Source organism: Gobio gobio, assembly GCF_949357685.1.
Source record: "Gobio gobio genome assembly, chromosome: 9".
NCBI lineage: Eukaryota > Metazoa > Chordata > Actinopteri > Cypriniformes > Gobionidae > Gobio > Gobio gobio.
The window spans coordinates 25,312,300-25,329,272 of NC_137115.1; the positions used below are offsets into that span (position 1 = coordinate 25,312,300).

At 44.7% G+C, this 16,973-nt stretch overlaps 1 protein-coding gene across 1 annotated transcript; it reads left to right on the forward strand.

The window, feature by feature from the left end:
- Nucleotides 1-11,531: 11,531 nt before the first annotated feature.
- LOC307131354 (extracellular calcium-sensing receptor-like) lies at nt 11,532-15,199 on the forward strand (the record flags this gene model as incomplete). Its single annotated transcript, XM_079824953.1, has 6 exons — nt 11,532-11,740; nt 11,840-12,128; nt 12,202-12,957; nt 13,052-13,279; nt 14,023-14,146; nt 14,295-15,199. The coding sequence occupies 6 exons, from the start codon at nt 11,532-11,534 to the stop codon at nt 15,197-15,199; spliced, it is 2,511 nt and encodes an 836-aa protein (XP_079681079.1).
- Nucleotides 15,200-16,973: the final 1,774 nt, after the last annotated feature.

Below are 16,973 nucleotides of genomic sequence, written 5' to 3' on the forward strand. Positions count from 1 at the left end.
GTCCCGGTGATCGTGTACTCGCTCTTTTACCTCTTGTAAGTTCACCTTTTCAGGCAAAATACTTTGGTCCTTTTACTATGTGGCGCAAAGTGTCAGATATGAACTATCTTCTTGAAATCCCTGGTTATAGGAAGTCCTCTAAATTGTGCCATGTGAACCTGTTAAAATGTTATCATTCCCGTGATCTAAGTAAAGTGGAGGGCACTCCAGCAGTGAGGTCAGCGTTGACTGCTGCTCCAGTCACTGCATCTTGTGGCTTTAACTTGGTGGATGGGGGAGAAGAGGATGTAGATATGGTTTCGGAGGAGGTCTTGCAAGGTCGTTTGAAAAACTCCCAGACTTTGCAAAACCTTGGGGTTTTGATGGATCCTTTAGACTTCGAGAAACGTGATGAATTAGTAGCTCTAATTAGAAGTTACCCTGGTTTGTTTTCTGACACCCCATCGCAAACCCACTTAATTGAGCATGACATAGACATCGGAGATGTTAAACCTATCCAACGGAGATTCTATTGTGTATCCGAGGAGAAGAGACGGCAATTGGAAACCGAGGTGCAGTGGTGCAGGTGCAGTAGAGTCCAAGCCTTGTTCGAAAGACTGGTGTGGGCCAGGTTGACTATCAATTTGGCAAAGTGTGAGTTTGCTAATGCAACAGTTACATACCTAGGCAAGGTTGTGGGGCTGGGTTTTGTCTGTCTCGTGGAGGCCAAGGTCCAGGCTGTGAAGCAGTTTCCGCAGCCCTCTACAAAGAAAGAATTGATGCGCTTCCTAGGAGTGGTGGGGTACTACCGTGCGTTCTGTAACTACTTTTCTGTAGTAGTGTCCCCACTGACCAATCTGTTGATGGCCAAGGTTCCATTTATCTGGTCCACCCAGTGTCAAGAGGAATTTAGGAGGTTTTGGGGCTCATTTGGGCTCTACAGCACTTCGAAGTCTATGTTGGTTCCGGTTTGACCCCTGTAACTGTGTTCACTGACCACAACCCACTCATTTTTCTGAAGTCCTTGCAAAATCCTAACCAGCGCCTGATGCGTTGGGCTTTGTTCTTGCAACCATTCAACCTTGATATTAGACACATTAGTGGCAAGGATAATATCATTGATGATGCCTTGTCCCGTGCTCCTTTAACCTAGGTTCTATCTTTTCTCTCTGCTGACCCCTGCTGGCTGTCTGCCTGTTCGTTCTCTTAAATTGCTCCCTAGGTACCAGGGCTGCTGAGTTGGAGGGTTGGACAGTCAGAGGACCCGCGGTGACCGCTAGGAGCCAGGACTGGTTGTTTTTGGTTTTTTTTTCTTTGGGGATTTTTTTTGAGATGTTTCAAAAATGTTGGGCCAATTTTTGGGCTGAGGGTGGGACCCTCATTTTAAGGAGGGGGGTGTCACGGCCCCTCCCCTGCCTTGCAGGGGCGGTTCCTCCTGCAGGCAGAGGAGGGTCGTTGGTGATTGGAGCCACCTGGGCTCAGGGTATTTAAACTGCCTCACTAACCTCTCTCTCTCTCTCTCTCTGCTCCTCCAGGTATGATCCTGTTTGTGTTTGTTCCTTTGTAGTTTTACTTAGTTTCCACTCAGACATGTTACACACATAGATTCACGCATCCATGCACTTTACATACACCTTACACTATGACATTTTCACACCTCATTCCACTTTCCTTGTTTATAGTTACTAGTTTTTGGTTTACAATAAAGAACCTCTTTTTGGCCTTTACTTGTTGTTGGTGTCCCCTCATTTTTGCCACAGGCTATGAGCCGGCCTGTGACAGCTGTTTCATATTGGTATTATCCTTGTTTAGAGCTGTAACTTGGGACAAACCTTGCGGCTGGTGCTTGGTTGATGTGGTTCCTTGTGCAGTTCAATACATGCGGTTTCCTGACGCTACAGACTTGTCTCCCGTTGTGATTGTATTACCATGAAGTGAGCTCACGGATGCACCCATACGGTATGTGGTTTTAAAGTTTGTTAGTGTTTATTTATAAAAGAGTGTGTTTTATGTTATTGTTAATTGTATTATAGATTGCGCTGCTGCGTATCAGCGGTTCCTTGTTTCCCCCCTGTGCACGTATTTGACGCGGATTGATAGAACGAGCCCGCAGCGTTCTGGTTCACCTGTGCACTTAATGGTAACGTGTGCTAGACATCTGATTCTACCGATTTGTAGCTATGTGCTGAAAGTGACAATAAGCTGGCATTTCAGTTGGGCTGTCTGATCTGGTTTTATATTTTAAATTTACAGGTAGACTTGTGCCTATGGGCCATTAAATCTCGTGCTGTCGGGGCTTCGTGGGAATTATCATCCAGGGGCGCTGTTGCTTTGCCTGTCATTTTATACATTTGTTGTGTTTTTCTTTGGTTTTGTTTTCTTCTGTTGTATGTTGGTTGTAAAATATTTGTTCTTATTTCTTTTGTTTAATGTTTTTTTGGTTAATTTATTTTGTTGGTATAACTTTCTTATAATTCTTTATTGTATATTAAGTTATTTTGTGTATGATGTGTTGTATTTATGGGTGAAAGGCATGGTTAAAAGTGCCTTCACATCCCGTGCATTGACGTGCTAGATGCAGTGTGTTCGTGATTCTACCAGTGATTTTGTGAATATCCTCAAGTGTAACACACCATCTCTTTGTTACAGGAGCTGGGTGTTGAAGGTGGCGGATTTTGGTGGTGGTGTTGCTTCACAAGTGCTGTGCTGTGTGTAGTGGTGTGTGTGTGAGTGAGTGTTTCCACACAGGTGTTACTAAATTGTGCTGTGCTGTGGAGGCCTATTAGTGCCCTTACTCCCCGCCTGTTGCGCCTGGGCTCCTGTACTTATTCCTATAGAGGTGTCTGAGAATGCAGGTCACCCATATTACATTCTATTGAGTATTCATTTGTTTTCCATTGTTGCTTTAGATATAAATTTTATCTTTAATAAAATTTTCATAATTTTTACCCACGTCTTCTGCCCATTTCTTGCACACGAACCTGTGTTGCCCAAGGGCAAGTCCTTATCTCTGGCAAAGTGCCAGAGTGGCGTAGTCGCTTCATCATTTATTTCACCAGTCCTCCGTGTCATGCCACATTAATTAATGCTTAACTAATGCATTATTCTGGACCCTTAAAATAAAGTGTTACCCTACTTATGCAGCTATGTACAGTTGTAGTCAGAATTATTGCCTCCCTTGGTAAATATGAATAAAGCCTGTAAAAATAAATCTGCACTGATAATCCTTCTGATCTTTTATTCCAAAAATTCACAAAAATCATTTCATTGAAGTAAAAAAAAAAAAAATTGTGGGGAAAATCTCTTTATGAAATAAATGTTTTTCTCCTAAACACGTTGGACATAATTATTGGCACCCTTTTATTCAATACTTTTTTCAACCTCCTTTTGCCAAGATAACAGCTCTGCGCCTTCTTCTATAGATGAGTTTGGAGAACACCAAGTTTAGACACACGAGTTTAGACACACGTCCTCTTCCAGGCAGATTTGTAACATCTTTAGTTGATTGGAACTTCTTAAATATTGCCATGATGGTGGAAATGGGAATTTTCAATGCTTTAGCCATTTTCTTACAGCCACTTTCTGTTTTGTGAAGCTCAACACTCTTAAACACTGCTGCAACACTGCTGCACATCAGAAATATATTATTTAGTTTCACTCCTTGTGATGGATGATTATAGGCAGCCATACACTGTGCGATTTCTGTGCGATTTCAGCAAGGTTACCAACTCACACAGTACGAGTAGTTTGCATGTTATGTAAAGAAAAAAGCTCACGATTCCCACTATATGGTCCGATCGCCATGCTGTCACTTGACTGCTCACACTATACGTGTGAAATTTGTGCAATAAACCCCTGTGCCGGATTGCGCCGATAGACCATGATATTGTGTATCAAGAGATACAGTCAGAAGCATCAGCGATATCAAGAGGATTTAGAATGTCCAATTTATGTATTTGATTATTATTATTATTATCATGGTAGGCCTACTTTTATTATTAGATTGATATTAGGCTACAACTCATTTGCCCCGCAATAATTTCTTAGAGCATCACCGCATAACCAACGCACTGCGAGGATAATAAAATATCAGGCCCCGTCCACACGAAGCCAGAGCTTTCCCTATCCAATCTTTTTTTCCCCTCGTTTCAAGAAATATTTGTGTACACTGGAGAGCACTGAAACCGAGTCAAAACAATGTAGTAACATGCCAGGCCACTATCTGTTGCTGTAATTCTGCCACATAAATACACTAAAAACAGAGAAGAAGAGTTGTGGCTAGAAGGGGTACAGCAATGGTAGGAAGTAAGGCAAAATCTCACAATAAAATAACAATAAATAAACGTCTCGGTTACGTATGTAACCCTCGTTCCCTGAGGAGGGAACGGAGACGTACGTTAGTGACTAACGAATGGGGGTTTCGCTTAGAAGCCAATTATCTCAGAGAATTCAACAGCGCCCAATGGCAGTGCCAATGCCATGGGCATGCGGAATTTGCATGCGTAACTCCGCCCCACCTCGTGGGTATATAAGGAAGTACGCTGGCAACATCGCATTATGTTACTGCTGCAGGAGCCAAGACTGAACTCCGCGTTCCAGGCAGCACAGCTGACGTGGCAAAGGAAACGTACGTCTCCGTTCCCTCCTCAGGGAACGAGGGTTACATACGAAACCGAGACGTTCCCTTTCGTTCAGTCACTACGACGTACGTTAGTGACTAACGAATGGGGGTTCCAATACAACAACGCCACTCTGCTGTCATCCAGTGCCCTGCGTAAGTGTGAGTACCCTGTCGTAAGACTAGTACGGACGAAGGACTCCCACTTATCACAGGATTACCAAGGTACACTGGGAAGCATATCCCAGTGAGGGAATGCCAAGATGCCTACCCGTAGGGAGGGCTTAAGAACACACATATGACCCGCTAAGGGCTGCATATGGAAGATCTCTAGGGTACCAGCCGAAGGTGGATTTTTCACCCTAGGGGAGGCAGGGACTTGCCAAGGGAAAGACACCTGCTCGCTGAGGAGGCTTACGGTGGAAATACTCGTGTGGGGGTCGCCGGAGGGGAACCATGCACACGGAGCACCTGGCCGGACATGAGGGTCTGGGCTCGAAAGGGCAGACTGAACTGATGTCGGCGTAAGCAGTGCGGGAGGAGCTCAGGGCTCTCGGGGAGCTCACCTGAGGGAAAATATCGCACGTATCCAGTCCTTGGAGTGGAATGGCGAGCAAGCGAAGACACCTGAGCCTGGCCCATTACCGGCCACCCGTAGGGGCGAGTACATAGTTGGACACTGGCTCCACTCGGAGATTGTAGAATCTGGCGAATGTGTCGGGTGTCGCCCAGCCTGCAGCTCTGCAGATGTCTGTTAGCGAGGCGCCATGCGCTAGAGCCCAAGAGGAGGCCACACTCCGGGTGGAGTGTGCCCTCACACCAAGGGGACATGGTCGACCTTGCTGCTGGTAAGCCAAAACAATGGTGTCCACTATCCAGTGAGACAACCTCTGCTTTGAGAGAGCACTTCCCTTCCGCTCTCCACCATAACAGACAAAGAGCTGGTCTGAGGTCCTGAAACATCGCATACTGTCTACATAGGCGCGGAGAGCGCGTACTGGACAGAGCAATGCCAAGGCTGGGTCTGCCTCCTCCAAAGGCAGCGCTTGCAGGTTCACCACCTGATCTCGGAACGGAGTGGTGGGAACCTTGGGCACATATCCGGGCCGGGGTCTCAGGATCACGTGAGAGTTAGCCGGCCCGAACTCAAGGCACGCTTCGTCAACCGAAAATGCTTGCAGGTCCCCGACCCTCTTAAGCGAGGCCAATGCGGTCAGCAGAGCCGTCTTCATAGACAAGAACTTAATCTCAGCCGACCGCAAAGGCTCAAAGGGAGGCCTCTGCAGAGCACTTAAGACTACTGAGAGGTCCCAAGAGGGAACGAGAGGAGAGCGAGGAGGATTCAGTCTCCTCGCCCCCCTCAGGAACCTGATGATCAGGTCGTGCTGACTTACCTTTTTGTCTCCCAGGAGATCGTGGTAGGTAGATATTGCGGCCACATACACTTTAAGGGTGGAAGGAGACAGCCTTCGCTCCACCCCCTCCTGGAGAAACGATAGCACGGACCCGATCGGGCATTTCCAGGGGTCTTCTTGGCGGGAAGAACACCATGTGACGAAGAGGTTCCACTTCAACGCATAGAGACGTCGCGTAGACTCAGCTCTAGCGGAAGTAATGGTAGCGACCACCGCAGGTGGAAGACTACTCAAACCTGCCGCGTCCCGTCCAGAAGCCACACGTGGAGCTTCCAGAACGCTGGACGCGGGTGACAAAAGGTGCCCCGTCTCTGAGTGAGGAGGTCCGGTCTCAGAGGAATAGGCCAGGGAGGGGCTGTCGCAAGGAGTAGAAGTTCTGGGAACCAGGTCTGGCCGTGCCAATACGGGGCGACCAACATGACCTGCTCCTTGTCCTCCCTGATCTTGCACAGTACCCGTGCAAGGAGGCTCACTGGGGGAAACGCATACTTGCGTAGCCCTGGCGGCCAGCTGTGCGCCAGTGCATCCGTGCCAAGGGTGCCCTTGGTCAGGGAATAATACAGGGAGTAATGGGAAGAGTCCTGGGAGGCAAACAGATCTACCTGTTCGTCGCCGAACTGTTCCCATATCAGCTGGACCGTCTGGGGGTGGAGTCTCCACTCTCCGGGGAGAGGCTGAATCCGTGAGAGCTCGTCGGCTGCACGGTTCAGGTCTCCCGGGATGTGGACAGCACGAAGGGACCTCAGGCGCTTCTGACTCCACAGAACGAGATGGCGGGCGAGTTGAGACATACGGCAGGAGCGTAGACCGCCCTGGTGGTTGATGTACGCTACTACGGCCGTGTTGTCTGTCCTGACTAGTACATGTTGACCCCTCAGCAATGCTCGGAAGCGGTGCAGGGCGAACCGTACTGCCAGTAACTCGAGGCAATTATCCAGGAGCCCGCGGCTGCTTGTCCATTGCACATGGCACCCCAGCCCGTGGATGATGCATCTGTTGATACAACAACATGCCTGGAAACTCGTTCTAAGGACACTCCGGTCCGTAGAAAGCTGAGGTTCGACCACGGGGTGAGAGTCTGTAAGCAGGCCCGAGTCACTTGTATCCGGAGCGTGCCAGACCGCCATGCCCATCTCGGGACTCGATCGCGTAGCCAGTGCTGAAGCGGTCTCATATGAAGCAATCCGAGCGGCGTCACCGCGGCTGCAGATGCCATATGCCCCAGGAGCCTCTGAAATAGTTTCAGTGGAACCGCACTCTTGCCCTCGATTTGACAAAGGGAAGTCAGCAGAGACTGCGCGCGCTCGCTCGAAAGATGCGCGCAACTGGCGACCGAGTCGATATCCATACCGAGAAAAGAGATCCTCTGCGCGGGGCAAAGTTTGCTCTTCTCCCAGTTGACCCGAAGGCCCAGACGGGCTAGGTGATGGAGCACCAAATCTCTGTGTCCGCAAACCTGCTCTCGAGAGTGACCCAGTATGAGCCAGTCGTCGAGGTAGTTCAGGATGCGAACCCCGTGCTGCCGAAGGGGCGCAAGGGCTGCCTCGGCAATCTTCGTAAAGACGCGAGGGGACAGAGATAGCCCGAATGGTAGAACTGCGTACTGATATGCCCGCCCCTCGAAAGCAAACCGTAGGAACGGTCTGTGTCGAGGTAGAATGGAGACATGGAAGTAGGCGTCCTTCAGGTCGATCGCTGCAAACCAATCGTCTGGACGAACGCATTCGAAAAGGCGTTTCGCTGTCAACATCTTGAATGGAAACCGGAGAAGGTAACGGTTCAAGACGCGCAGGTCCAGGATCGGTCGTAGCCCATCGGTCTTTTTGGGTACAATGAAGTACGGGCTGTAAAACCCGGACTTCATCTCGGCTGGAGGGACAGGTTCGATCGCACCCTTCGCCAGTAGGGTGGCAATCTCCGCTCGCATGACGCCGCTCGCGCGACCCAGCGGGACAGCCCTGGAAGCTGAAGCCAGACTCCCAGAAACTGTGCCAGCGGGGTCATACGGAGTACAGACGTACCCGGTGTGGGCTTGCAGTGATGCAGCGTCACCGGCCCGGACATGGGAGGCTGAGGGGCGTCCCGGTGCGGGGGCACGGTTGACTGCTGCGTCCTGACAGAGGAGACCAGGGAAGGACGCACGTTCCACTGGGGTCTGCTCTGCCAGGAGGCTGGCGACAGTGGGATGCGAGTGGCGGGACCCGTGGGTGGCGCGCACCGTCATCACCGGACTCTGTGGGCTCAGGGATGGGAGTGTTAATTCTTTCTTTGACCAAATTAGGGTGCTGCTGACCCGTGGGCCAGCAGCTGAACAAAGGATTCTCCCCCGGCCCTCCACCGGGGGAAGGAGTGGTCCTGCTACCATCTCCTGGAAAGAATACTCCATCCCTGAGCCATCCGTCTCAGGAACGCCGCTTGGCCTGGCGTTTAGCGGGGCGCGGGGCGGGCTGAGTGGATTGTGACGCCTTCCTTCGGCGACCTCTGCCACCCGGCCCGGGTGAAGGCTGCTGCTTGGGCCGGGCGGGAGGGGCGGGAGCCTTAGGAGGGCGTCCTCGGCGTGGAGCAGACTGAGGCGACTGTGCCGGCGGCTGGGTGGAGGCAGCAGCTGGCCGCCGGGGCAGTACGTGTTTTATAGCCTCAGTCTGCTTCTGGGCGATTGAGAACTGTTGGGCAAAGTCCTCAACCGCCCCGCCGAAGAGGCCGGCCTGGGATATGGGGGCATCGAGGAACCGGGTCCGCTCGGTGTCCCGCATATCGGCCAGGTTCAGCCATAGGTGACGCTCCTGGACCACGTTTGTGGACATCACTTGACCCAGGGAGCGTGCGGTCACCTTCGTCGCCCAGAGAGCAAGGTCGGTGGCGGCACGCAGCTCATTTAAGAGCCCCGGATCAACTCCACCCTCGTGCATGACCTTGAGGATCCTGGCCTGGTAGACCTGAAGGATCGCCATGGCATGCAAAGAAGCGGCAGCCTGCCCCGCGGCTCTGTGCGATTTCGCCACCAAGGTTGATGTGAATCGACAGGCTTTGGAGGGGTGCTTAAGATCACCGCGCCAGGTTGAAGCGCTCTGAGGACACAGTTGCATCGCAACAGAACGTTCAACTGGGGGGACCCCAGTGTACCCATTGGCCGCTGCCCCATTGAGGACGGAGAAGGCGGAGGAAGTCGCCGAACGGTCACGAGAAGACAACGGGGACTTCCAGGACCGCGCGAGTTCCTCATGAAGCTCGGGAAAGAAAGGTATTGGGGGCGGGGACTGACGGTTGTCAGCGCGCGCTCCCAAAAACCAATCATCGAGCCTGGAGCGTTCGGGACAGGGCGGAGGGTTCCACTCTATCCCTAAGCTCGCGGCTGCCCGAGACAACATGGCTGTCAGCTCTGGGTCCGACTCGGGCAATGCTGGAGCGCCCGAAGGCGGCAGCACAGCCAAGTCATCATCCTCAGAGGACTCGAGCCCACCTTGCGATGCGGTGACCGACATCGCATCCTCCTCCGGAGCGCCAAACGAGATGCGCGAGGGGGCAGGAGCCGGCCCCGCGATCTGCGTCTGGACACTCGCGGGTTGCAGTGTGCAAGACGGGGGTGTGGCCCGAGGCATGAGCGTCGGGGCTTTGTTCCACACCGTAACCGCCAGGTCACCCTGACCACCAGCCGAAGTACTGGGCCTCTGGGACTCAGTAGATCGGGGTGTGGTAGAGGGGACTCTCACTTCATTACGAAGGTCATGGAGTCTTGACCGCAACACCGCGATGGTCATGTTCCCGCAGTGGGAACATGACTCATCCACAAACGCTGCCTGGGCATGTTGAAAGCCCAAACATACCAGGCAGTGTTTGTGCCCATCAGAGGAAGATAACGATCGGTCACACCCAGAAGTACACGGACGAGACATCCTGAAAAGGACGCGTCACGTGTAAGCTCTTTTATGAGAGGAAGCTTCGCAGAGAACGCCGAAGCGCCCAGGGACCACACACCAGCTGACTAGCAGACCACTGCACAGATCAGCAGGCAGGCAGATGATGATCACTGGAACGCGCCATAACACCAACGTCTCTGGAAAGCTGCTCGTCTCAAAGGCTTGTCGAAGACTCAGATCAGGCTTGAAGGAGTGAAGAGATACTCTTGGCTCCAAAGCAGAAACATAATGCGATGTTGCCAGCGTACTTCCTTATATACCCACGAGGTGGGGCGGAGTTACGCATGCAAATTCCGCATGCCCATGGCATTGGCACTGCCATTGGGCGCTGTTGAATTCTCTGAGATAATTGGCTTCTAAGCGAAACCCCCATTCGTTAGTCACTAACGTACGTCGTAGTGACTGAACGAAAGGGAACTTGCTACTTACCAGATGTGTTTTATCAACGCCTACACTTACACCAACCCTAAACCTACCCTTACAATAATGCAAATACAGTAATTAAATGACGTAATATTGATGTGCCCATGCCCAGTGCCCGTAGTTGTATTCCTTCTAGTCTTTACCCGTGCGGGACGTGGTGTGATGACATCACCGTTTCACAAAATATACGAAAATACGGCTGTACACACGAAAACACAAGGGTGTCATTTTCAGATTTATCCACTCTGGGACCCGGTTTCAAAAAATATCCGTTTCATGCTCCTAAAGCGCAGGATCCGTCTGGACAAAGCGCTGATACGGTACAAAACCTTTACGTATACAGCTAAACGCGTCTCTGTGTGGACAGGGCCTTAGACAGATTAGCTTTTATTTTTCATTGAAAATTATTTTAAAACATTTAGGTACATTAAACAATGATATTTATAGGCCTATAATTACAATTATTAATAGTCTATAATATGTCCTCACACAGAACACTAAAACTTATCAGTCATCAATGAAAATTAAGAGCAGCTTTATTTAAAAAAACAACTTGAAAATTATAGTTCTTAGAGGATTAGTTCACCCAAAAATGAAACTTGTGTTCCAAAGATGAACAAAAACAGTTAAAAAATGCTGCAAAATCTATCAACTAGATTTGTCACATAGATTTTAAATAGTTAAAAAAATCCCTGTTAATGCTATAATTGCACAAAGCCATAACATTACCAGTATGAACATGTGTAAGGCAGCTCTGAAGCAGAAAGGCTGCTCTCAATGAGTTTGATTAAATCACGTAAAATGCTTTTAAAAATCCAATATTGTGTTTTTTACTACCTAGTTAGTTATGATAATTTATTGGAATGAATAGTTGAAGGTAAGCTCTGACAAATGGCAGTTTGGACCAAAAAGAGCCATACATAATTAGATATCACAGTATGATTTCATAGCAATAATTGATTATTTAACTATTCACATTTTTACAATTGAATACCTTTTAATCGCTTGATTATATCAGACTATCATAATATCTTGGCTCTATTCTGCCTTGACTTGACCCATGTCTATGTGGTCATTGGTTGCATTCACAGTCAATCATCCATATTAATTGTGTGTATAAAAGTGCAAATATTGAATTAAGTCATTTGCATTTGGCCTCTGTTGAACTCAGTCTTTCGGATGTCTGTCTTTCTTTGCACACTCCTGCTTATCTTTCAACATTATGCAAAGGCAGAAAAGCCTCTTTGTCGAATGATGGGGGACCCAAAGTACCCGTTGCTATCCAAGGACGGAGACGTAACTATTGGAGCACTTTTTCCAATCCACAGCATTGAGACATTACCTTCATTTCAGTATAAGCAAAAACCTCAGCTTTTTTCATGCTCAAGGTTTTTTTTATACTTCAAAATCTATTTTAGAGTCATAATAGCAGATAATGCAAATAACACACTTTGTTTTACCTGATTTTTTAATTTTTTTATTTACAGTGTGAGTCTAAGAGATTTTCGAATGGCTCAAATCATGATCTTTGCCATTGAAGAGATTAACAGAAGTGAAAGTTTGCTCCCAAATATTTCTATTGGCTACCGAATTTATGATACCTGTGGTTCAAGACTATCTTCTATGGGTGCAAATATGGCATTAATGAATGGTCAAGAATTTGAATCAGGGGACAGATGCAATGGACAGTCTCCCATACATGCTATCATAGGAGAAACAGAGTCATCCAACACAGTGATTTTGTCCAGAACTACAGGACCTTTTAAAATTCCAGTGGTAAGGAACAAAAACCTTAAATGTCTGACATACATACTGATGACTGTTTTACTGTTTCCTATGGCTTTTTCAGATAAGTCCCTCAGCCTCATGTGAATGTCTCAGTAATAGAAAAGACTACCCCTATTTCTTCAGGACTATCGCTAGTGATTACCACCAGAGCAGAGCACTAGCATACATAATCAAATACTTTGGCTGGTCTTGGGTGGGAGCTGTGAACAGTGACAATGATTATGGAAACTATGGAATTGCAATATTTCTGAATACAGCCGAGAAAGAGGGGATTTGTGTGGAGTACTCTGTAAAATTCCAAAGAACAGAGCCTGAAAAACTAAAAAATGTGGTAGACACAATAAAAAAAGGCACTTCAAAAGTCATAGTCGCTTTTCTAACAAATTTTGAAATGAATAATCTACTTGATTATTTAATTATTCAGAACATTACTAGCCTCCAAGTAATTGGTGTGGAGGCATGGATAACAGCAAACAGTATGCTCACTCCAAACTGTTTTCGTGTGCTGGGAGGATCATTGGGGTTTGCAGTGAAAAAAATCAATATTGAAGGTTTTGCAGATTATGTTATAAAAACATTCTGGGACACAGCTTTCCCATGCTCACAAATAGAGAGGAATTCTTCTCAGTATGAATTAATTTGTAATGCATATCAGGATCTCCTTGTGTTGAAAAGCAACAATGAAGATGTGCCAGAAGAAAGATATGCAAGCAATGTTTACAAATCAGTTTATGCTGTGGCTCATTCACTGCACAATCTACTAAAGTGCAAAGAAAAGGAGGGTTGTGAAACAGACCAGAAAATACAACCACAGCAGGTAATAACATAAAAGATAGACTAGATTATAGACTGAAAGGGAGATACCAAGATGATTCACCAATTTGTGCCTGAAAATGAATTTTTCTTAACAGGTGGTTGAGGCTCTGAAAACGGTAAATTTTACTATAAAGATGGGAGATCAGGTGTGGTTTGACAGCACTGGTGCTGTTGTAGCCCAATATGAAGTTGTGAACTGGCAGCAGGACTCCAATGGATCAATCAAGTTTGAACCAGTGGGTTACTATGATGCCTCACTGGCCCCTGGCCAACAATTCATGCTCAACACTGACAACATAATTTGGGCTGGAGGACAGCTAGAGGTAAATGGCAGTCAATTGTTCATCTTTAAGGGTTTGTTGAAAGTTTGGAAACAAAAAGTCAAAAACATTTGAACTGGCCTAAACGTATAGCTTGAAAGATATCACATTAGAAAGGTATATTTTAACAGTGCCCTCCACCATTGCTCAATCCTTTGCTCATATTTCTTCAAATTCAGGACATACATTTTGATTTCCCCCACACAAAACCGTTTACATGTGAGAAATGCTGTAGGATTCCACATTGGTTTGAAAGAAGCTAATATGACTTAAATCACAAAGAATCAATTGAATATAAGAAAACAAAATTTGCATTTATTCTTGGTGTACAAGGAAACTAGTTCTCTTTTGGTCTAAATTGTATACAGTGATTTATATTGTTTACTGGCACTGGAAATTCAGAGCAAAGAGGCCAAGTGACAATAAAATTTGATCAAATGTACAAAAGCAACAGCAGATGGCATTACTGAACAAGTTTTGAACAAAAGGACCTTACTATGGTAGTAATGGTGTTGAATTTCTATAAAAGCTGTTTGAAATGAATTTAATTCCAAAATATTTTTTACTGTCCATGAGCATGTCTCCCATTGCACACTGGCATCAATGAACATTGCATTTATGAAATACTGTTCTCAGAAATTAACAAATTAACAAAAAAATGTTATACAAATATTTTATACAAATATTTTTATTTTATTGTGCAAAGTAAGTTTAGATAATTGTGTACAGTGTATTTTTCAATGTAGAAGCCGAGGTCTGTGTGTAGTGAGAGCTGTCCTCCAGGCACTAGAAAGGCTGCACAGAAAGGAAGACCTGTCTGCTGTTATGACTGTATTCCATGTGCAGAAGGAGAAATCAGTAACGACACAGGTAATTTTCAGCCCATCTCTCAGTTTCAAATAAAAATTTATTATTCCATTCTCTTGTAGTTTTGGCATGCAATGTCCTAGCAAAGAGTTCATAAATTAAATAATTTCCCTTTTGTTTGTAACTACAGTCATCACAATTTTCTTTCCAGATTCAAATAACTGCAAGCTGTGTCCAATGGAATATTGGTCTAATGCTGAGAAAAATAAATGTGTGTTAAAGGCTGTTGAATTTCTGTCATTCACAGAAGTTATGGGTATAGTGCTAGTCTTTTTCTCATTGTTTGGAGTAGGATTAACTGTACTAGTGGCCATCCTGTTTTACAGCAAGAAGGACACTCCCATAGTAAAAGCCAACAACTCAGAGCTGAGCTTCCTGCTGCTCTTCTCATTGATTCTGTGTTTTCTCTGTTCACTTACTTTCATTGGTCAGCCCACTGAGTGGTCCTGTATGTTACGTCACACAGCGTTTGGGATTACTTTTGTCCTCTGTATCTCCTGTGTTCTGGGGAAAACAATAGTGGTCTTAATGGCCTTCAAGGCTACACTTCCAGGAAGTAATGTCATGAAATGGTTTGGGCCTGTACAACAACGACTCAGTGTTCTAGCATTTACACTTATACAGGTTCTAATCTCTGTGCTATGGTTAACAATATCTCCGCCATTTCCCTACAAAAATATGAAATATTACAAGGAAAAGATCATTCTTGAGTGCAGTCTGGGTTCTACTGTAGGTTTCTCTGCTGTTCTGGGATATATTGGCCTACTGGCTATCTTGTGCTTCATGATGGCTTTTCTCGCTCGCACGCTGCCTGATAAATTCAATGAAGCTAAATTCATCACATTCAGTATGCTTATATTCTGTGCTGTATGGATCACATTTATCCCATCTTATGTCAGTTCTCCTGGAAAATTTACTGTAGCTGTGGAGATATTTGCCATTTTAGCTTCAAGCTTTGGTTTACTGTTCTGCATATTTGCACCAAAATGTTATATAATCATGTTTAAGCCTGAACAAAATACAAAGCAGCATATGATGGGAAAGTTTAACAAATAAACAGATTTAATTTGAATGTTCTTTTCCAATGCTACATACTGTATGTGGACACAATTATAACAATTTGAAAATGTACAAAGTAGCTCTGTAGGATGTGGTCCATGAGTTTGCATCAGTCACCATATTATGTGTGTTGCTAGTTACACTAAATAATAGTTTAGGGTAATTTCTGACTAATTTCTTACTGATGGCCGTTGTAATGGCATTTTTTTGTGGTGGTATATGAATTGTTGTAATATGTGTAAAACAGACCTGTTATGCTGAAAGACATGTAGGTCTACCTGAAATGTTTATCTGGCAGTTTAACAGATGCTAAAACTGGTTCCTTTCATTGGAAGAGATTGCAGCAAATGGAAGCTAAAATGAAAACCTTCACTGACAAATGTTTACCCAGGTGAAAAAGTCGTACTATTAAATATATAAAAAATGTACTTGGAATTCAAGTAGCATGCTTATAATACATTTGTATTCCCAACATGCTTATTTGAAGTGCATTAAAAATATATTGAATTGCATTTTAATATATTTCTAAAAAGTATACTAAAAGTACTTTGGTAATAAATATATACTTAATTATACTTTTAAAAAATATGCTAAACACAAGCGTACTTTTAATATATTTCTAAAAAGTATACTAGAAGTACTTTGGTAATAAATATATGCTTAATTATACTTTTAAGAAATATGCTAAACACAAGCATACTTTTAATATATTTCTAAAAAGTATACTAGAAGTACTTTGGTAATAAATATATGCTTAATTATACTTTTAAGAAATATGCTAAACACAAGCGTACTTTTAATATATTTCTAAAAAGTATACTATAAATATTTTGGTTATAAATATATGCTTAATTATACTTTTAAGAAATATGCTAAACACAAGCATCCTTTTAATATATTTTTAAAAAAGTATACTAGAAATACTTTGGTAATAAATATATGCTTAATTATACTTTTAAGAAACATATCTTTAGTGTATTTATTTATGCAATATATAATACATATATAATGCAAAATATATATAATATATTTATGCATTTATCTTTTTAATATTTTCAAAAGATATTTAAAAAAAACGTTTAACATTTAAAATGTACCAAATTATAATGTATTATAAACATTTACAAACTATTATTAAGCATTTCAATATGCATACTTATTCATATCACATGTTATATCAGATTCACATGTTTGTAATAGGCTACTACTGAAATTCCCATAAGGATTTCAACATCATATTATTTGAAATGCATCATAAACACTGATCTATATAGAGAACCGTGATCATAAATCATAAATCTTTAATAAAAAATCCCTGTTTTTACTTGTGTTTAAATTCAAACCACACATGATTAAACTCCTGATTGGTTCCAGAGCCGATGAGCGGCTCTGATTGGTTCTCATGATAATAATGAGCTCGGCCTCGCTCGCTCGCTCCTCAGATTATCTGATGCTGTGCGTGTATATGTTGCTTGAATGCGATTATAAATCTAAATTTAAACTGTAAATCATATAGAGCGATCGTGTCTCTTCAGAGGACTTTGAGGAAAACATGTGATTTATATGGATTACTTGGGCGATGTTTTTTTGTTTTTTTTGCGATGTGCATTTTGAAATGTGATCAGTTTTGGCGACTTGTATTTCATCGGATGGTTATAAATCTCTCATTATTTTGTGACTCCAGATAAGATTTGTATTTAATTAACGTTATTTTCTATGCCAGTCGTATTTTTGACATAAAATGTATTTGACACTTTTTCGTTTTCAGTTA